General features: G+C 35.6%; 2 protein-coding genes and 1 pseudogene across 2 annotated transcripts; 2 read left to right on the forward strand and 1 right to left on the reverse strand.

Moving 5' to 3' along the window:
* Positions 1–279: 279 nt before the first annotated feature.
* Positions 280–19,736, forward strand: LOC137946659 (uncharacterized; annotated as a pseudogene).
* LOC137945987 (4,5-DOPA dioxygenase extradiol-like) lies at positions 9,115–10,222 on the reverse strand. The gene is made up of 3 exons (XM_068792118.1): positions 9,998–10,222; positions 9,388–9,758; positions 9,115–9,307 (listed from the first exon to the last, which is right to left on the reverse strand). Exons 1-3 carry the CDS (start codon positions 10,220–10,222, stop codon positions 9,115–9,117), a joined length of 789 nt encoding a protein of 262 aa, XP_068648219.1.
* Positions 19,737–20,263: 527 nt separating the features above from the next.
* On the forward strand, positions 20,264–20,824 carry LOC137946660 (putative invertase inhibitor). Its single transcript, XM_068792986.1, has one exon. It carries the CDS (start codon positions 20,264–20,266, stop codon positions 20,822–20,824), a length of 561 nt encoding a protein of 186 aa, XP_068649087.1.
* Positions 20,825–22,597: the final 1,773 nt, after the last annotated feature.

The following is a 22,597-nucleotide window of genomic DNA, read 5'->3' on the forward strand; positions in this document are numbered from 1 at the left end:
CTTGCGCCACCTTTGTATGAGTTTGTTCTTCCTTTATATTTGTGGTCTTTGTTGCAACTTGGATTAATGTATCCTCTTGTTCATATCTTTGAATGTTGATATATTTTTGTTTCTTATTCATTGGATAGTAGAGAAATCCACTAAGACTATCAATCCTTTTCAAAAATAGGATGTGTTATACTTCAATTTAGTACACATAGGTTGATGAACTTCTGGCTTTAACTGTAAAAATTAAAAATTTACCTTGCATTTTTTAATTACAAGAAAGGATGATGGACCATGTCTATTAAAAGGCTCAAAGACGTTTTTTTTTTTTTATAAATAGAATGACATATACTTTATAATACAACCCGTATTTCTAGGTGCTAGTCTTAGAGCACAGTAATGAAGTCGGAGGAGAGAGTTTGGATTTTTTTAAATATATCAAAGAGTTACCAGATGTAAGTCTTGGATTCAAACTTTGAAGTTCATTTTTAGTTGTTTGTTGCTACTAAGCTAGAGTTCGCAGAAGAGTTGATTTCTTATACTAAGTACAATGCAGCTTTCCAAGACACGTTCGTCTCAAAGTAAGACACAGGAAATCACATTTGTAGATGACACTAAAGTTTATGTTCTTTATGCATTTATTTTAATGGGGGGAGGAACAAATCCACTTAGGGTTATTTTATTCATTTTACTTTTGTATATGTTACACATTTCCACGTCAACTTACTCTATATGTTTTGTTATGTCTGTAGATTGAATTTCATGTATTTTGAATTTATAGCATGAGAGATACAAGGAGTTAAGTGGTCTACGTGTATGAGGGGCATTTTTATAATTGTGCTAATCCGCTGATTAAATAGAGAAGGGGTTGAGCACGACTACCAACAAACTCAGTTTTTTTACTTCTCTCATCCGTTCTCTTCTCCTCTTCTCAAATTCTCTCTATTTTCTCCTCATTCTTCACTTTTTCATGATGATCTAAGAGGCTTTGTTCATCATTTTGATTTATTGAAGGGAAGTTTGATCTCACTTATGTTTGATAGTCCAAGGAGGGGTGATGGAAGTGTGGCAAAGTGCCTACTTGTTGCAAGCTCCAAAGAAACTTGGGAAATGTTTGAAGAAGTTACAACGAAATTTCTCCACTAGTTGCAAGCTCTAGAATGATTTTGGCAGATTTTCTGGTGAATTTTTGCCCTTCTCCTCCACAAGTAAAAAAAGAGAATAAGGAAAAAAGGTGAAGAAAAATAGGAAAAAAATTGAAGGAGATAAAATGCAAAAAAGGAAAAAAAAAAAAGGAGAGGAGTTTCTCTCATTAAAATATCCAAATTCTTTCAGAAGAACTATTTTTGTGCCTTTTTTTCTTCTCCTGTACAAGAAAAAAAGGGGAAGGAATATATCATCTTGGCTTCATTTAGAAATATGATATCTATGATCAATATATTTAAATGTTATCCATTCAATAGGTTGCGTATAGTACTTGCCCTTAAGTTTGTTGTTTATGAAAAATATATAAAATACCTCTCCAAAGAATCCACTGAATCATAACTATGTCCTATAAATATTTTTAATGGTATTATTATGTTGTTTACATTGTAGTCAAAATACATATAATGACCATATTTAAATATCTAAAACATAGTTGTAAATTTTTATTTTAAAATTTTAATTAATAAATTTAATCGTTTGATCCAATGAAAATTTATCCTTTACCTATTTCCATGTAACTTTAAGCGATTATTATTTTTATTAAACCCAAGAGATCACAAGGGAATGAGAGAAGAGAGGAACTCCAGCTCTTGGGAGAGAGCAGATGAGAAACCAAGGGAGATAAATAAGAGGAAAATAGAGAGAGGTGTACGGACAAATTTGAGCGAAGAGAATGAAGCTTGAATGCTCTACCCATTCTTTGAGTCTATGTTTATAGTTGTGTGAAGGTGTTTACATAATGAAGCTTGAATGCTCTACCCTTAGGGCTACATACTTTAAAAGGAAAAAGACAAAAGAGGACATACACCATTTTGGATAATTACAATTCTATGCCCTCTCTGTGAACTGGCAAATCAAGTGAAGGAATTGCTGATCAAGGGAGGATTCGAGCAGGTGAAGGAAGAGAAGTGCCGGGGGCTTGACCACGGCGCATGGGTCCCCTTAATTCTCATGTACCCAAATGCCGACATTCACGTCGTCGAGCTCTCTATCCAAACCGACAAGGACGGAACCCATCACTACAACATGGGCAAAGCCCTGGCTCCCCTACGGGACCAAGGGATCCTCATCATCGGCTCCGGCAATGCCACCCATAATCTTCAGGTGCTTGGTTCTGATAACGAACCCGTCTTTCCTTGGGCTCTCGCCTTCGATACATGGCTCAAGGAATCACTCCTCGATGGACGGTAACAGCTCAACTCACGTCACTCAGTACTCGCAACGGTTGAATTTGTTTCTTTAAGACTGATCCATTCTTTGCTTTCAGACACGACGACGTGAACCACTACAACGTGAAGGCGCCGTTCCCGAAGATGGCGCATCCATCGCCGGAGCATTTCCACCCGTTGCATGTCGCGTTGGGGGCTGCTGGCGTGAAGGCGAAGGCGGAACTCATCCACCATAGCTGGTCTCTGGCTTCTCTCTCTTATGCCTCCTACCGTTTCGCAGCGGCTCAATGATGCTTTTAAACTCCTCTTTCATTTGTCAATTCGCTTTTCCATTGTAATTCTTTGCTCCTCCGTGTGTTTTGGATAGGTTATGTTCTAATAAAGCCATTAGCCTCATCAACACTACTTTTGAAATACTTATTGCTTCTGGTTCTCAACGTTCTCATTCCAATTTTGGCTTTTCCGTGGTTGCTGTATTTAACAAACAAAAATGATCACATGGCTTTAATTAAAAACTTAAGGAACAGGACATGCCGCCATTAGAATGTCTTATAACTTGCAGTAACTACTCTTATGTTTTCTTGTGGTTTCGGCGGATCAATAACAAAAATAGAACAAACGTCAATTCTCAGGTATGAAACATTTTAGACCGTCATTTTCTCCAAACGTCCAGCCGAATCCAAAGGTTCTCCGTTCTTCAACCTTTCCAAACATAGCCGATTTCTGTTTTTTTGTTTCTCGGCAGGAAGCACTATATATATAGACAAGTTACAATGATCAGATCCCATCAAAACCCAGAAAAAAAATTAAAAAATAAAATGGCAGCCAAGTCACTCATTTCTGTGCTGCCTCTCCTCTGCCTTGTCTTCGTCTCCATCCAAACTCCTCACGTTGCAAATGCCCATGGCATCTCCTACATCAACAAAATCTGTCAGAGAGCCACCCGGTTCAACCCCGCTATCAAGCTCGATTTCTGCGTCACTTCCCTCCAAACCGTTCCGGAGAGCTACACCACAGAGATCGCTGGACTATTGAAGATCACCACCGATTTGGCTCTGCAGAATGCTTCAAGAACAAGTGGTCTCATCAAGAAGATGAACTCTGTAGCTTGCGAAGACTTGACCAAGGACCAGTTGAATACCTGCCTCAACGCCTACACCTCTGCCGTTTCCTCTTTGCAGGAAAGCGTCCAAGCCTGTGCCGCGAAAAAGTACGACGGAGCCAAGCTGGGGGTGGTACTGGATGGGGCAGCACAGTGCGAGAAGGCGTTTGAGAATGGAAATGGGTCTCTGTTAGCTGATGAGAACAGAAATCTCCGTCAGCTCGTCACCATTGCTCAGGCCTTGCACCGTTTTGCTACCAAATACTCGAAACATTGATAATTTGATCTCTTCTTCTGCGTTCTTGGTGTGCCATTGCTTTGTCCATCTCCTTGGACGCAGCCATCTCCTATTTTTTGTGTTGTTTGGATCAATTAAGTTGCAGTACATAATAAAATAACTGGGAAGAACTGAAGAGAAATTTCAGAGTTGTTACTGTTCAAACTCTTATCCTGCATGGTTACATGTCCTTAGTTCATAGTGACTTTGATAGCTCCCTCAGATGTGATTCATCTCTTTTTGGAAGAACGAGTTATGTTTTGATGATCCCACTAAGTTTTAAAACTATAAGGTGTTGATTCACTTCTCTTCTTCAACTTTATTATATATTTTTTATGTTTGTTAATGGTTTTGGAGCTTCTATTGTAGTCGGGCTTTAAATCTTCTCCGTGGTGTGTAGCAATTCTCTAAGCAGTAAGAATTGGTTCTGTGTTATAAGATGAACACGATTTGCAAGATACAGTAATGTTGCAACCATTGATTTGATGGGAAGGCTTTCTTTGTATTAGGAGAAATATGCCTTAAAAACAAGGTATTTTTTAAAATAACTTGATGCTTTCTCTGATACAAAGCTCGATTGGTTGCTAAAAGTTATACTCAGTGTTGAATATGATGAAACTTTTTCTCTTATTGCCAAGATGAAATCGATCAGCGTTCTTATTACTAGCAACCAATTTTAAATGGGAGTTACATCTGTTTGACGTCAAAAAAAATTATTCTTAAATAGTATACTCTCTAAGGAAGTCTACATGTACCAACCACCTGGTTATGTGGTTGAGAGGGAGAAAGTATGTCGGCTGAATAAAGCAATATATGTGTTGAAACAATCTCCACAAACTTGATTTGATAAATTTACCATTGTAGTTAAAAAAAACTTGTGATCAAGAGGTGTGAAAGTGATCACTCAATGTGTACCAGAAATTCCACTAGTCAACATTCTTATGGTGGAATATGTGGATTATATTGTTATTACGGGCAGTGACCTATGTGGGCATTTAGTACCAAAGACCTCGGGCTTCTCAAGTACTTCCTCTCTTTTCCATAGACTGATTTTTTATTTTTCTCAGTAAGACTCAAACTCTTGCCTTCACTTTGTCTCCATCTTTCAAGGGTGCTTCAAGATTTGACTTTCTATGATGCTTGATGCTTGATGGTTGAGGATTTTGAGAAGCTTGATTCGTTTTGATGCTTTAGACCTTGAAATGCACTTCTCTTCAAGGAAAAATATTTGAAATACTTAATTTATAATTGTTAGCTCTATCAAGTTTTGTTATCAACAAAATCAAAAAGGGAATCAACATACAATCAACAACTCCTCCTTGGAAAACCTAACTAAATAGAAACTCTTTTCAATTGAGGAAGGGAAGGTATTCTCTAAGCACTTCCCAATAAGAAAGACAGGCAAAATGACCCTTCATCTTTTCAATGAAAGAAAGAAGAGATATCTTCCCAAGTGCATAGCGGCATTTAGTGTTAACTCTACAAAAAAATTATGATGAACTTGATTTTTTAGTTCAATAAGAATATATATATATATATATATATATATTAATTACAATATGTCACAATCTTTTTTTTATTTAGAAAACGGAGCAATGACTGCTACTTTCCCCTTCTCCCTCCATCCTCCCTCCTCCCTTCCCTCCACCCATCAAAGTTTGCCTACGCTTTTCAAAAATCAATTTTAAGCCAAACCATATCTCAAGTGACTCAATCTCTACTCAGTTCAAGTTGTGCCCAATCTTATCTTATGCATATATAAATTCTATGTAGGAATAATTTCAAGACACTTAAATAAGAATGACTTATATGCCCACTGGAGGGCCAGAATATTTATTGTACTATTAAATTAAATTAATTTTTTTTAAAATTCTTTAATTATGAGCTTCTCCTTTACGTACACTATTTTTCCTGCATTTACTTTCAATGGTACATTAAAGAACTCTAAAAGATAAACATATTCAAAGAAATTAAAAATGATAACTAGGGAAATAATAATTTTGGAAAAAAATATGGTACGAGTCACATATTAGGCCAAATGGACACATGGATATGTAAATTAGTAACATTGATAAAGGGTAGGACTTATGACTGAACCGACACGTACTAGTTACTTGGGAAGACGATACGGTTATGAATCACAATTGCATCCATGGAGAGACATTCATAATCTACTTAAGCAAGGTTAGTTTTTGGTTATATAATCTAATTTAAAATATAATATTTCAAATATATAAATATATATTAAAAAGGAAATCTAGGGAAATAAATTTTGGAAAATTGTTAGGATTTGACCATTTAATTTATGTTTTACAATTATGAAAAGCAATTATGTTCAATTTTTAGGCTGGGTTTGATGAATTCAGCCTGATTCTTCGATCAATAAATTACCAAGACATGAATTTAATATATTAAATAGTAACCCAAACTGACCTATTTATGACTAAGGTTGGATTTAATTTGGGTTAAACAAGGGGCAAGTTTGGGTATGTTTTAATAGGGATGTTGAGAGTGTTGGGGGAGGGAAAGAGAAAGTAAGTTCTAGGGTTACATTAATATATTTCATAAGAGTTTAATGGTGTAGATTATTAATATACATAACATATAACTCAATAGCAATGAATAATTTTAAAAATTAGTGTTAGTTAAGGAATCATACTAATTGGAATCTAAATGATATACTAGCATCGTAACTTGTAATATGTTATGTTAATTTAAAATCAGGTTGTAGCGGCATTATGTGCCTAAGTCAATCTAAAATCAAGTTTTAAAATTTTCTAATTCCACATTTGAAACAGGCTCTTACATCACATACATCTTCTTCCTGCATCATTTAGATCTTCTTTGATTTTTTGACAAATAAAAACTTTCATGAATGGATTGTAAAATATAAAAATAATTTTATGAATAGGGTATATAACAAAATATGCTATTAATCTAAATCTCAATGTGTATTGGTCCCTCTGCATTTGCATTCTATAGTCAACTCTACAACTCTTCCTATCACAAACTCTAGAGCCCATTTCTTCTTTCTTCAAACTCTACTATCTCGCTCACCCAAGAATCCCTCCTCCATACACACTCCCACAACTCCTAACCGGCCAAGACTATCTTTTTCCTACCCCTCTCGAACGGTCTGTTTGGAACCCTAGAAAAAAAAAAGAATTTGACCATTACTATTCCCAAAAATAGTTGTTGAAAACGAAATAATGATCAAATTCTCCTTTTCATTAACTATTTTTGGGAATAATAATGGTCAAATTCGTATATTATTTTTTTTCATACTAAGCCCTCTTGTCAAATTTTAGGGATTTATCTTTGTCATATCAAAACCTTCATTTTCAAATTGTAAACGCATAATCTGTATATATATGTATGTAGTAGGTTACATACAAAAGACTAATAGAAGAAGAAATAAAAAATATTTGAACATCCATGCCTTTATTTTCCTTCTTATTTCTTTTAATGAACGCATTTCACATGACACATGTAAGGGTTTTTTCCATCAGATAGACCATGATAAATGACTTGAAACATCATTGAGCCGCTGTAAAGAAAGCTCAGAGGAGGTGAATTTTATCACTAGACATCTTCAATGAATTTAAAAGAAAAAGAAGAATTTCAGAAAAAAGCCAACATAGAACTCAAAATGATAAATTTTATAAGAAAGTTGATGTTTGTTTTGAGTGTGGGAAACCACGACATAGATGTTTAGTTGTGGAGCCTAATTAACGTCTTACGCTGAGTCGGTACGTGGGTCGACCTTCGCAGTAAGGACGCCATGGGGGTTAGAAAGGGGGTGGAGCCCTCGCTGGATCCACGATATATTGACTGCTGTTTCATTAAGGGTAGTTTGGAGATTTCACTCTTGTATCGTGGTTGCCCTAATTTTCTCTTTATATTTGGGGCACCTCTATTAGGGTTTCATTCAATCACCACAGAGACTTTGAGTTGCAGCCCGAGAGAGGTTAGAGTAAAACACTTGTAAGTGTGTATGATTTCTCTTTGTAAACTCATTCATCTTCATAGTGGATTATTGCGGCGGTGGAAGACAGGACGTATTATCACCTTGAGGCGAACTTGTATAAATCTTGTTGTTTGTTCTCATGCTTAATTTTCCTTTCTTTCATGATTATTATTATTGCTCTTCTTAGTTTAGAATTAGGGTGTCTAATTCCTAACAATAGAAGGAACAAATATCCAAACCTTGAAGGAAGAACCCCATCCACAATCAAAGATCCCAAGAACAAGAAGAAAGTTTTGATCTAAGGTTGTGATGCTATGGATGAAGAGTCTAGCCACTCGAAAGAAGAAGACAGCGATGTTGGACTCATGGCAATTGAAGACAATGATGACGAGTCTACCACCTCCGAAGAGGTAAGTTATTTGGACTATGAAACTGAGGTTGAATTACTTTAAGAAAAGTTTATTCATAGAATAAAGAAATACAAAGAAAAATGCAATGCTCGATTACATGAAATTACAATGCTCAAGAAGGAGTTTGTTGTTTTTAAGGAAGTTAATAAAAGCCATTTAGCAAGTATCTCAAGACAAAGTGCATTGATAGACAAGCTATCATGTGATAGGCTTGCATTTGAAAAGAATAGTTTAGAGTTAGAACAATAAGTCATACTTCTATCTCAAGAAGAAAGTAGGGAAAAACAAAAAAAATAAAAAATAAAGCAAGAAGTTCTCTTTTATTACTCACATTAGATGTCACTATTGCAATAAGATGGGTCAATATGCCCACATTTGCCAAGTTAAGAACGAAAATAGCATCAAACAAACTTGGGTACCCGAATTAACTGAAAATGTTGTGGTAACCCAAAAGAACTTAGGCAAACAAGTTTGGAAGCCCGAATCACCTACCACATCAAATGTCATCCCAAAGGGACCCAACCTAAAATGGATCTCTTACGGTTAAACTTTTCGTGATATAGGTAAGTCTCCGAGCCAAGGCACCGAAAAATATTTAGATTTTGGATAGCGGTTACTCAAGGTACATACTAGTGATAAGATGAAGTTCATTGAACTCAATCCCAAAGATTATTTAAATTTAAATAATATTTTTAAATACAATCCTTTTATAAGTTCAATTTCTACATATAATTAAACGGCCCTTTTTAGATACAACAAACGAGACATGCAATACAAGTACCCTTTCAAAAATTGTATTTCTAAATAATGAAACTCGAATTTTGTGTTTTTAATCACTTTCTAAGAACTAAAGTAGAAATATGAACATTGAGTAACCAACGGCAGTATTAATTACTTGGCGAATGGCTTTATTAGCACATAACCTATCCAATACACACGGAGGAGCAAAGAATTACAATGGAAAAGCAAATTGACAAATGAAAGAGGAGTTAAAAGCATCATTGAGCCGCTGCGAAACGGTAGGAAGCATAAGAGAGAGAAGCCAGAGACCAGCTATGGTGGATGAGTTCCGCCTTCGTCTTCACGCCAGCAGCCCCCAACGCGACATGCAACGGGTAGAAATGCTCCGGCGATGGATGCGCCATCTTCGGGAACGGCGCCTTCACGTTGTAGTGGTTCACGTCGTCGTGTCTGAAAGCATAGAATGGATCAGTCTTATAGAAACAAATTCAACCGTTGCGAGTACTGAGTGACGTGAGTTGAGCTGTTACCGTCCATCGAGGAGTGCTTCCTTGAGCCATGTATCGAAGGCGAGAGCCCAAGGAAAGACGGGTTCGTTATCAGAACCAAGCACCTGAAGATTATGGGTGGCATTGCCGGAGCCGATGATGAGGACCCCTTGGTCCCGTAGGGGAGCCAGGGCTTTGCCCATGTTGTAGTGATGGGTTCCGTCCTTGTCGGTTTGGATAGAGAGCTCGACGACGGGAACGTCGGCATTTGGGTACATGAGAATTAAGGGGACCCATGCGCCGTGGTCGAGCCCCCGGCACTTCTCTTCCTTCACCTGCTCGAATCCTCCCTTGATCAGCAATTCCTTCACTTGATTTGCCAGTTCAGGGGAACCCGGCGCTGGATAACGGAGCTGCAGTGCAGACGGAAACTCGTCATGTTGATTTTTATTAGTGGTAAATGACAACTTGCAGTGGAAGAAAATGACACAGAAACTATCCAAATCAGTTCAAAATAACGAGAGACATGTAGAATGCAGCCTTCAATTTCGAACAGTTAAACCCCTTCCTCGAAAACGGCTCTAAATTTTCAAAAAGAATGGGAAAGATAAGCGAAAGAAAGAAGGAGAGCAACGGAGTTCAATAGCCAAACCTGAGGCATGGGCTCAGGAAACATCTGGAAGACGTTGATGGTATCGTTTCGATCAACAACGGTGACGGTGGGTTCAGCCGTTTCCCAGTGAGCGGAGATGATGAGAATACCTCTGGGCTTCGTCGCCAAGATATTCTCCTGCCATTGCTGCAAGAAAGGCCTGACCGGCAGCGAAGCGTCGATGGCCACAGTAGGGGCTCCGTGACCGATGAAGAAGGTGTCCATGGTGCTGGAGTCTTTGTAGGGAGACCAAGAAAGAGGATTTGCTTATATAGATGTCAATGGAGATTGAAGACGTACATCCCCTATCGACTGGTTCTCTTTGACCATCTTTTCTTTTGCCTGTTTACTTGAGTCCGTTGGTCAAGCGTGGTTTGCGCCGCCGGTCAAAGAGTGGCCACCAAGGGTGGGCGTGTTTGCTTGTGCCCATCTCCTTCCCCTGTCGGTGATAGATTATTATCTTAGAGGAAAAGTCTGAAGGTGAAGGTGTCTGATACTTAATAAAAAAATTTATATGCCCACCTTAATTACTAGCCAGCTCACCCCTCTACCATTGTTGTTCCCTTCATACCTGTTCCTCTTCTTAGAAATAGTATTTGACCATTTACCACAGATGTAGAGTTCTAAAGTCCACACAAAAAGACTCCTAGTTGCAAGACCTGGATAGTGAGCCCAACAAATATATATCCAGCACAAATTTGTTAAAAAACATTAAATGGAGGGTATAAACGCATAAACGGTACTTAAGAGTATATAAAGATGAAGCTAATATATATATCCTTATTTAATTTAATCTAATTTATCTAGTATAGTTTACTATACAAGCATTTGTTTTTCTTCTAGAGCATAATGTGTGCCACAAAATAAGTAATAAGTGATGATCTAATATATGTATTTAAAAAAATTAATCTTATCTAACCTTAATACCATAAACGGTCCAATATATGTATTTAATCAAGTTGAAATTGGCTTCTATAGCGGGGCTACAAACGAATCGTTACTCAATTAATGATTAAAGATTCAACCAAATTTATCGATTTACTACATATTCAATGGAACAAATATAGATAGTAATTATATTATAACTAATTTCCAAAAATTATTAAAGGGTAATTTTATAATTTTATAATTTTAATTTCAATAAAGAAAGCCTTATAAAACCCTAATTTTATTTACCTGATCCATACCCTTATCTAGCTTGTTATCCTCCTTATCAATTATATTATCAATTGTATGAAATTGATTTAATTTTTTATTTTATGGGAAATTGAAGAGATGAACAACATGAGCCTACCCTAATTCAATAAAAAAAAATTCTTTTACCTATTACCATCTGAGATTAAATAGTAAATGAGTGGACAATAGAACACCTTCTCCCATTTCAAATGCCACAAATAATAAAAATGAAAAAAAAAAGAGTTTTTTAACATACTAACCAAATGTTGTTAGACTAGATTGAAAACATACTAATAAACCAAATTTTCTATACTTGTCTTCTCCTCATAACTACATGATTTTACTGAAATTTTCTAAAAAGTTTCTCATGACTTTTTTTTTTGTCTTGATCAAAGAGAATCTATTGAAGGGTCTAACTACTTGTACCTAGTACTAATTGTTATTAAGTCCATTATTAGCACTTTAAGGTACACACACCTTGAGAGTAACTTAGCAATCTAAGACAGTATCAGATTATAAACTACTATAAAATTACTATGAAATTTGTGGTTAATTGTGTTTTTTGCATGGTTGGTGAGTTTAATTTACTGAATCTTTAGTTTAATTAAATTATAGCCATTGAAATATGATTAAACCTATTCACCCCTCCTCCCCTAGGTTTATCCTTGTATGATCTGATAGTAATTTACTAAAATTACTGTGAAATTTGTGGTTAATTGTGATTTCTTCATCCGAAGTTCTTCCTCGCCGACGAACGAAAGCCACAGTCCGACGGGAGGTAAGATTTTTATTTAATATTTTTTTTTTTTTTGCGTCGCCGACCTAACCCTAAAAAATCTCTAACTCTCGCTTCGTTTCAATAGTGATCCTTCATTCTTTGAAAGGTTTTGGAGATATCCCCGAATGGCGAACACTCTCTATTTCTGTAAGTGTTGATTTTTTTTTCATTTTTATCTTCTGTATGTTTTCTTCCTCTGCGATTTCGGAGTTGATTTTTGTTTTTCATTTTTATCTTCTGTACGTTTTCTTCCTCTGCAATTTCAGTGTTGATTTTTTTTTTCATTTTAACTTCTGTACGTTTTCTTCCTCTGTGATTTCAGTGTTGATTTTTTTTTTTCATTTTTATCTTCTGTAAGTCTAGTTAGCCTTTGGTTGACAGGACTCTGGGGTTCGTTGTATATATTCCAGATAAAGTTAAATACATCATTTTAATCCTTTTTTTACCTTTTTCCCTCAATCAATAAGTTTATCTCGTATCGTTTTCTATCGTGTGGTTTTTTTTAAGCATGAAGAGAATTTAGCAGACCATGTAGTTGATTATTATCTTATTACTCACAGACCTAAACTTTGACCTTCCAATTTCCATTTATATTGCTATCAGCGGTATTGGTTTTAAATGCATAAAACTTCTGTTCTCTCTTAAGAATCTGTTTAAGCTGAAAAGGATCATTCATCCTTTGCTCAGCATGGCATTCTGTACAGTCGTCATTCATATGTTGTCCTATAGTTGGTATCCTATACGATTTAGTGTGGACAAAGTCTCAAAGCCCTTCTTCTAGTCACAATATGTGGATTATCAACATTTTCAATGTATAGTGCACTTCTACTTTTGCTAATCTCTGTTCATATAGATTGTGTCCATATTAATTATATTTTATCTGGTAGTGGACCTTTTTATCTAAAATGCAATGATTAGTCTTTATCTTTTTTATGCAGCTTCTATTGTGACTTGGTTCTGTTTTTGTTTTTTTTCAATAACTTGAGAGAATTAAAATTACGATAACATGCTCTTTTAAGCAATTGTGTAGACAAAAATCATGTCCTAACTGCAAAACTGTAAAAAAAAAAATTATCTAGTGTGATCAGTGCTTGTTCTTTCTTCATGTGTCTTTTTCTTATTCCTATGGAACTCTTCCTATTCCTAAATATAATATTGTGGTCCATAAAACAACCATAATAATTACATTGTTGTTCACCAAAACAAAACTTTTTTTTATGCATATGGAACTCAACCCAATTCTGTAATGTTAGACTAGTAACAGTTCTAGTAAGCATGTATTCATCATACATATTAGATCAGAACATTTTGGAATACAGTACATAATTTTTATTTTTAGACCCAATATTTCGTTGAATTGATACATTAGATACAGACGGATGTAAATTATCTGTCTTTTTTGCAATCGATTTTTATCCTTCCTCTTCGATTTCTTCGTCCGAAGTTCTTCCTCGCTGACGAGACGAAGCGACGGTCCGACAGGAGGTAAGATTTTTATTTAATGTTCTGTTCTTTTTTCATCGCCGACCTAACCCTACAAAGTTTCTAACTCTCGTTTCGTTTCAGCAGTGCCCCTTCATTCTTGGAAAGGCTTTTGGAGATATCCCTGAATGGCGAACACACTTTCTGTTTCTGTAAGGTTTGAATTTTTTTTTTCATTTTTATCATTAATTTCTTGGTATTGAGGTTGAATTTCATCAGAATATTAGAAGAGAATGTTGGTGTGCTTATTTCCTTCTCTTAGAAGTTTTTAAATTTATATATATAAAAGGATCGGTATATTGGACTGGAAACTATTGGGTGTAGGGCTACAGGCTCAAAGAGACTCCGCTGCATTGAAAGACAAGGGTTGTTCCCGATTGTTTCAACATCACGTACATTCCTCTAAGAATAGACAAGTATATTAAATTATGTGTAGGATCTTTGTTGTTTGGATAGCTTTCTTTTCTCTATGTTTTTAATTTGTAATTTTTTTTTTTTTGTAGAAGTAAGAATGTCAATACCTCCTCAATTGACATTAATAATTAACACTAGTTCTAGTGTCGTCATAAATAGTGACTCAACTCCACCAGAGTCACTACCCTCTGTCATAGAAGTGGGCCCAGATGAAATTACCATAAATGAGGATGAAGGTGACTCTACCCATACTTCAAAAAGACAAAAAAAAGTCTCATGTGTGGTTGGAATTCAAAGAAGTATCGCTTAATGGTACAAAAAATGCTCAGTGTGTTCATTATAAAATCAATTTGGTTGTTATTAGTAGTGGAGTGACCACACATATGAGTCGACATTTGAAACGTTGCACTAGTAGAAAAGTGGCAATGAGAAAACAAAAAACCTTAAACTTTCAACCAGGGGTGCGGGGTCTAATGTTGATCAGAGTCCATCTGGACTTCCTTTTATGGATTTTGGAGGAAAATATGAAGAAGCTAAAATGAGAGTACTCATTGCTCATTGGATTCTTATGCATGAACATCCATTCATGATAGTAGAAGAGGAGGGATTTAATTTTGTAATAAAGATGACAAATATGAATTATGAGAAAATATCCCGTAAGACCATTAAGAAGGAGTGTATGGAGTTGTATGTGGCAGAGAAAAAGAAATTAAAATTTTTGTTAAAAGAGATTAACAAGATTAGTCTTACCACGGATCTTTGGAAGTCCCAAAATCAAAAGATTGAATACATGGTTATTACTGGACATTTATTGATAGTAATTGGAAGCTACAAAAACGAGTCTTGATTTTTGTGCATATTCCTCCTCCTCCTCGTGGCGTTGATATAGCAGAAGCTATTTACAAGTGTTTGACAGAGTGGGAGATCGAAAATAAAGTTTTTAGTATTTCAGTTGATAATGCTGCATATAATGATGTTTGTATCAGAGTTTTGAAACAAGATTTTTCAAGGAAAAAAAAATTTGTGTGTGGTGAAAATTTGTTTCATGTGCGTTGTAGTGCTCATATTTTGAACTTATTCGTCCAAGATGGTCTTGTTCAGATTAAGGATATCAATGATAATGTGCGTGAAAGTGTCAAATTCATAAATCTGTCTGAGGCTAGACTTCGCACTTTTTCTGAAATTGTACAACAATTAGAACTTGGTGAAAAGAGGTTGGTTATTGATTGTCCAACTCGTTGGAACTCCACTTATGACATGTTGTCTTCTGCATTAAAATTCAAAGATGCATTCTCTAGATTTAAAGTTAGAGAACCAACTTATGATTGTTTGCCAAGTTTTGATGAATGGGAAAAGGTTGACATGGTGTGTGAGATTCTAAAAGTTTTTAATGCAGTTACTAATATAATTTCTGGGAGTGACTACCCTACTTCTAATATGTACCTTAGTGAGGTATATAGGGTAAAAGAAGTTCTGGATTTTCATTCTACAAATTAAAATATTTTCATTAAGACAATGGTTAGTAGAATGAAAGAGAAATTTGAGAAGTACTGGGGTGAATGCAAATTATTGATGGTTGTTGCTTCAGTTTTGGATCCAAGGGTCAAATTAAAGTTGATCGAAATGTGTTTTCCAGTGATATATTCTAAGGAGGTAGCTACAATGAATATAAATTTAGTTAGACGCACCTTATATGAGTGCTACGATGAATATGTATCCTTATATAATGTGGATATTATAAATGAAGAGATTGTTTCAAGTACTAGCTATATGGGTGTTTCCACAAGTCGTAGACCTTCATCAAGTTCAAGTTGGTCAAAGTTAACGAGTTGTATGAAACAAAAGGATATAGTTAATTCACCAAGGTCATAATTGGAAATTTATCTTGAAGAAGGTGTATATAGTTGTGAGGAAACTTCACAATATGATTTTGATGTTTTAGAATGGTGGAAAGTGAATCATATGAAATTTTGGGTATTATCTAAGATGGCAGTAGACATCCTTGTAATTCCCATATCCACAGTAGCTTCAGAGTCTACATTTAGTGCTGGTGGTAGAGTAATAGACTCATATCGTTCTTCCTTGGCACCAAATACAGTTCAAGCTTTTATTTGTGGCAGTGATTGGGTTCAGGTTCTTCACGGTGTAAAGAAAAATCAAAAGGTGAGTTTCTTTGATTAATTATTTATTATGATATTTTTAGCTTATTTTTTAGTTTTATTTATTAAAATTTTGTTTTATGATTACAACCTGAGAAGAAGTGTGTAGAGATAATGCTACCAGCTACATGATTTTTCATGTTTCTCTCTTCATGGTAATTTAAATATTTTTAACGACATTAAGTAACTAGTAGTGGAAGAGTATTTTTTTATCTGACAATAACTAATTTTATTTTTTTGCTTTTGTCATAAGTGGAGATTTTGCTCATGCAGGGACGTATATTATTTTCTAGTATTAAGAGAAACAACTATAGTTTGTAATTTTATAATGGAATTATAGTTTTTATTTGGGTGATTGTAAATTGATAGTTATATTTCATTTAATTTTGTAGTGTTTGATTATTGTATGGAGTTTATTTATAATGTTATGCAGTGTATGGAGTGTTTAGACTATTTTATGGAGTGTATAAACAATTTCATGGAGTGTTTATGGAATGTATAGATAATTTTATGGAGTGTTTATGGAGTGTTTATGCAGGTATTATGTATATTGATTATGCCTAATTTTAAGTACAGGTCATGCCAAATTTTATACAAGTATTATATACATAGATTATACTCAATTTTAAGAAAAGGTTATGCCCAATCTTATACATGAATTATATATATAGGTTATGCCTAATTTTATGTAGAGGTCATGCCCAATTTTATGTAAAATGTATGTATAATTTTATATACAATTTATTTGATATATATTTTTTGAAAATTTTTAAGTGTATGTTAAGGCTCGAGTTCGGCTCAAAGCTCAGCTCAAGCTCGGTTAAAATTTTTGGGCTCGAGCTAGATAACAATTTTAGGCTCGAGACGAGGCTCGGATCGATACCACCCCTAGACTTCACCCATGCTTGGATTTTCATGGGTGATGTGTCCCACTTTGCTTCTTGCGCCACCTTTGTATGAGTTTGTTCTTCCTTTATATTTGTGGTCTTTGTTGCAACTTGGATTAATGTATCCTCTTGTTCATATCTTTGAATGTTGATATATTTTTGTTTCTTATTCATTGGATAGTAGAGAAATCCACTAAGACTATCAATCCTTTTCAAAAATAGGATGTGTTATACTTCAATTTAGTACACATAGGTTGATGAACTTCTGGCTTTAACTGTAAAAATTAAAAATTTACCTTGCATTTTTTAATTACAAGAAAGGATGATGGACCATGTCTATTAAAAGGCTCAAAGACGTTTTTTTTTTTTTATAAATAGAATGACATATACTTTATAATACAACCCGTATTTCTAGGTGCTAGTCTTAGAGCACAGTAATGAAGTCGGAGGAGAGAGTTTGGATTTTTTTAAATATATCAAGGAGTTACCAGATGTAAGTCTTGGATTCAAACTTTGAAGTTCATTTTTAGTTGTTTGTTGCTACTAAGCTAGAGTTCGCAGAAGAGTTGATTTCTTATACTAAGTACAATGCAGCTTTCCAAGACACATTCGTCTCAAAGTAAGACACAGGAAATCACATTTGTAGATGACACTAAAGTTTATGTTCTTTATGCATTTATTTTAATGGGGGGAGGAACAAATCCACTTAGGGTTATTTTATTCATTTTACTTTTGTATATGTTACACATTTCCACGTCAACTTACTCTATATGTTTTGTTATGTCTGTAGATTGAATTTCATGTATTTTGAATTTATAGCATGAGAGATACAAGGAGTTAAGTGGTCTACGTGTATGAGGGGCATTTTTATAATTGTGCTAATCCGCTGATTAAATAGAGAAGGGGTTGAGCACGACTACCAACAAACTCAGTTTTTTTACTTCTCTCATCCGTTCTCTTCTCCTCTTCTCAAATTCTCTCTATTTTCTCCTCATTCTTCACTTTTTCATGATGATCTAAGAGGCTTTGTTCATCATTTTGATTTATTGAAGGGAAGTTTGATCTCACTTATGTTTGACAGTCCAAGGAGGGGTGATGGAAGTGTGGCAAAGTGCCTACTTGTTGCAAGCTCCAAAGAAACTTGGGAAATGTTTGAAGAAGTTACAACGAAATTTCTCCACTAGTTGCAAGCTCTAGAATGATTTTGGCAGATTTTCTGGTGAATTTTTGCCCTTCTCCTCCACAAGTAAAAAAAGAGAATAAGGAAAAAAGGTGAAGAAAAATAGGAAAAAAATTGAAGGAGATAAAATGCAAAAAAGGAAAAAAAAAAAAAAGGAGAGGAGTTTCTCTCATTAAAATATCCAAATTCTTTCAGAAGAACTATTTTTGTGCCTTTTTTTCTTCTCCTGTACAAGAAAAAAAGGGGAAGGAATATATCATCTTGGCTTCATTTAGAAATATGATATCTATGATCAATATATTTAAATGTTATCCATTCAATAGGTTGCGTATAGTACTTGCCCTTAAGTTTGTTTTTATGAAAAATATATAAAATACCTCTCCAAAGAATATATCATCTTGGCTTCATTTAGAAATATGATATCTATGATCAATATATTTAAATGTTATCCATTCAATAGGTTGCGTATAGTACTTGCCCTTAAGTTTGTTGTTTATGAAAAATATATAAAATACCTCTCCAAAGAATCCACTGAATCATAACTATGTCCTATAAATATTTTTAATGGTATTATTATGTTGTTTACATTGTAGTCAAAATACATATAATGACCATATTTAAATATCTAAAACATAGTTGTAAATTTTTATTTTAAAATTTTAATTAATAAATTTAATCGTTTGATCCAATGAAAATTTATCCTTTACCTATTTCCATGTAACTTTAAGCTATTATTATTTTTATTAAACCCAAGAGATCACAAGGGAATGAGAGAAGAGAGGAACTCCAGCTCTTGGGAGAGAGCAGATGAGAAACCAAGGGAGATAAATAAGAGGAAAATAGAGAGAGGTGTACGGACAAATTTGAGCGAAGAGAATGAAGCTTGAATGCTCTACCCATGCTTTGAGTCTATGTTTATAGTTGTGTGAAGGTGTTTACATAATGAAGCTTGAATGCTCTACCCTTAGGGCTACATACTTTAAAAGGAAAAAGACAAAAGAGGACATACACCATTTTGGATAATTACAATTCTATGCCCTCTCTGTGAACTGGCAAATCAAGTGAAGGAATTGCTGATCAAGGGAGGATTCGAGCAGGTGAAGGAAGAGAAGTGCCGGGGGCTTGACCACGGCGCATGGGTCCCCTTAATTCTCATGTACCCAAATGCCGACGTTCACGTCGTCGAGCTCTCTATCCAAACCGACAAGGACGGAACCCATCACTACAACATGGGCAAAGCCCTGGCTCCCCTACGGGACCAAGGGATCCTCATCATCGGCTCCGGCAATGCCACCCATAATCTTCAGGTGCTTGGTTCTGATAACGAACCCGTCTTTCCTTGGGCTCTCGCCTTCGATACATGGCTCAAGGAATCACTCCTCGATGGACGGTAACAGCTCAACTCACGTCACTCAGTACTCGCAACGGTTGAATTTGTTTCTTTAAGACTGATCCATTCTTTGCTTTCAGACACGACGACGTGAACCACTACAACGTGAAGGCGCCGTTCCCGAAGATGGCGCATCCATCGCCGGAGCATTTCTACCCGTTGCATGTCGCGTTGGGGGCTGCTGGCGTGAAGGCGAAGGCGGAACTCATCCACCATAGCTGGTCTCTGGCTTCTCTCTCTTATGCCTCCTACCGTTTCGCAGCGGCTCAATGATGCTTTTAAACTCCTCTTTCATTTGTCAATTTGCTTTTCCATTGTAATTCTTTGCTCCTCCGTGTGTTTTGGATAGGTTATGTTCTAATAAAGCCATTAGCCTCATCAACACTACTTTTGAAATACTTATTGCTTCTGGTTCTCAACGTTCTCATTCCAATTTTGACTTTTCCGTGGTTGCTGTATTTAACAAACAAAAATGATCACATGGCTTTAATTAAAAACTTAAGGAACAGGACATGCCGCCATTAGAATGTCTTATAATTTGCAGTAACTACTCTTATGTTTTCTTGTGGTTTCGGCGGATCAATAACAAAAATAGAACAAACGTCAATTCTCAGGTATGAAACATTTTAGACCGTCATTTTCTCCAAACGTCCAGCCGAATCCAAAGGTTCTCCGTTCTTCAACCTTTCCAAACATAGCCGATTTCTGTTTTTTTGTTTCTCGGCAGGAAGCACTATATATATAGACAAGTTACAATGATCAGATCCCATCAGAACCCAGAAAAAAAATTAAAAAATAAAATGGCAGCCAAGTCACTCGTTTCTGTGCTGCCTCTCCTCTGCCTTGTCTTCGTCTCCATCCAAACTCCTCACGTTGCAAATGCCCATGGCATCTCCTACATCAACAAAATCTGTCAGAGAGCCACCCGGTTCAACCCCGCTATCAAGCTCGATTTCTGCGTCACTTCCCTCCAAACCGTTCCGGAGAGCTACACCACAGAGATCGCTGGACTATTGAAGATCACCACCGATTTGGCTCTGCAGAATGCTTCAAGAACAAGTGGTCTCATCAAGAAGATGAACTCTGTAGCTTGCGAAGACTTGACCAAGGACCAGTTGAATACCTGCCTCAACGCCTACACCTCTGCCGTTTCCTCTTTGCAGGAAAGCGTCCAAGCCTGTGCCGCGAAAAAGTACGACGGAGCCAAGCTGGGGGTGGTACTGGATGGGGCAGCACAGTGCGAGAAGGCGTTTGAGAATGGAAATGGGTCTCTGTTAGCTGATGAGAACAGAAATCTCCGTCAGCTCGTCACCATTGCTCAGGCCTTGCACCGTTTTGCTACCAAATACTCGAAACATTGATAATTTGATCTCTTCTTCTGCGTTCTTGGTGTGCCATTGCTTTGTCCATCTCCTTGGACGCAGCCATCTCCTATTTTTTGTGTTGTTTGGATCAATTAAGTTGCAGTACATAATAAAATAACTGGGAAGAACTGAAGAGAAATTTCAGAGTTGTTACTGTTCAAACTCTTATCCTGCATGGTTACATGTCCTTAGTTCATAGTGACTTTGATAGCTCCCTCAGATGTGATTCATCTCTTTTTGGAAGAACGAGTTATGTTTTGATGATCCCACTAAGTTTTAAAACTATAAGGTGTTGATTCACTTCTCTTCTTCAACTTTATTATATATTTTTTATGTTTGTTAATGGTTTTGGAGCTTCTATTGTAGTCGGGCTTTAAATCTTCTCCGTGGTGTGTAGCAATTCTCTAAGCAGTAAGAATTGGTTCTGTGTTATAAGATGAACACGATTTGCAAGATACAGTAATGTTGCAACCATTGATTTGATGGGAAGGCTTTCTTTGTATTAGGAGAAATATGCCTTAAAAACAAGGTATTTTTTAAAATAACTTGATGCTTTCTCTGATACAAAGCTCGATTGGTTGCTAAAAGTTATACTCAGTGTTGAATATGATGAAACTTTTTCTCTTATTGCCAAGATGAAATCGATCAGAGTTCTTATTACTAGCAACCAATTTTAAATGGGAGTTACATCTGTTTGACGTCAAAAAAAATTATTCTTAAATAGTATACTCTCTAAGGAAGTCTACATGTACCAACCACCTGGTTATGTGGTTGAGAGGGAGAAAGTATGTCGGCTGAATAAAGCAATATATGTGTTGAAACAATCTCCACAAACTTGATTTGATAAATTTACCATTGTAGTTAAAAAAAACTTGTAATCAAGAGGTGTGAAAGTGATCACTCAATGTGTACCAGAAATTCCACTAGTCAACATTCTTATGGTGGAATATGTGGATTATATTGTTATTACGGGCAGTGACCTATGTGGGCATTTAGTACCAAAGACCTCGGGCTTCTCAAGTACTTCCTCTCTTTTCCATAGACTGATTTTTTATTTTTCTCAGTAAGACTCAAACTCTTGCCTTCACTTTGTCTCCATCTTTCAAGGGTGCTTCAAGATTTGACTTTCTATGATGCTTGATGCTTGATGGTTGAGGATTTTGAGAAGCTTGATTCGTTTTGATGCTTTAGACCTTGAAATGCACTTCTCTTCAAGGAAAAATATTTGAAATACTTAATTTATAATTGTTAGCTCTATCAAGTTTTGTTATCAACAAAATCAAAAAGGGAATCAACATACAATCAACAACTCCTCCTTGGAAAACCTAACTAAATAGAAACTCTTTTCAATTGAGGAAGGGAAGGTATTCTCTAAGCACTTCCCAATAAGAAAGACAGGCAAAATGACCCTTCATCTTTTCAATGAAAGAAAGAAGAGATATCTTCCCAAGTGCATAGCGGCATTTAGTGTTAACTCTACAAAAAAATTATGATGAACTTGATTTTTTAGTTCAATAAGAATATATATATATATATATATATATATATATATATATATATATATATATATATATATATATATATATATATATATATATATATATATATATATATATATTAATTACAATATGTCACAATCTTTTTTTTATTTAGAAAACGGAGCAATGACTGCTACTTTCCCCTTCTCCCTCCATCCTCCCTCCTCCCTTCCCTCCACCCATCAAAGTTTGCCTACGCTTTTCAAAAATCAATTTTAAGCCAAACCATATC

This window comes from Aristolochia californica, unplaced genomic scaffold (genome assembly GCF_029961685.1).
Source record: "Aristolochia californica isolate CCGP_79_NKW_82.1479 unplaced genomic scaffold, dmAriCali1.0.hap1 SCAF_12, whole genome shotgun sequence".
NCBI lineage: Eukaryota > Viridiplantae > Streptophyta > Magnoliopsida > Piperales > Aristolochiaceae > Aristolochia > Aristolochia californica.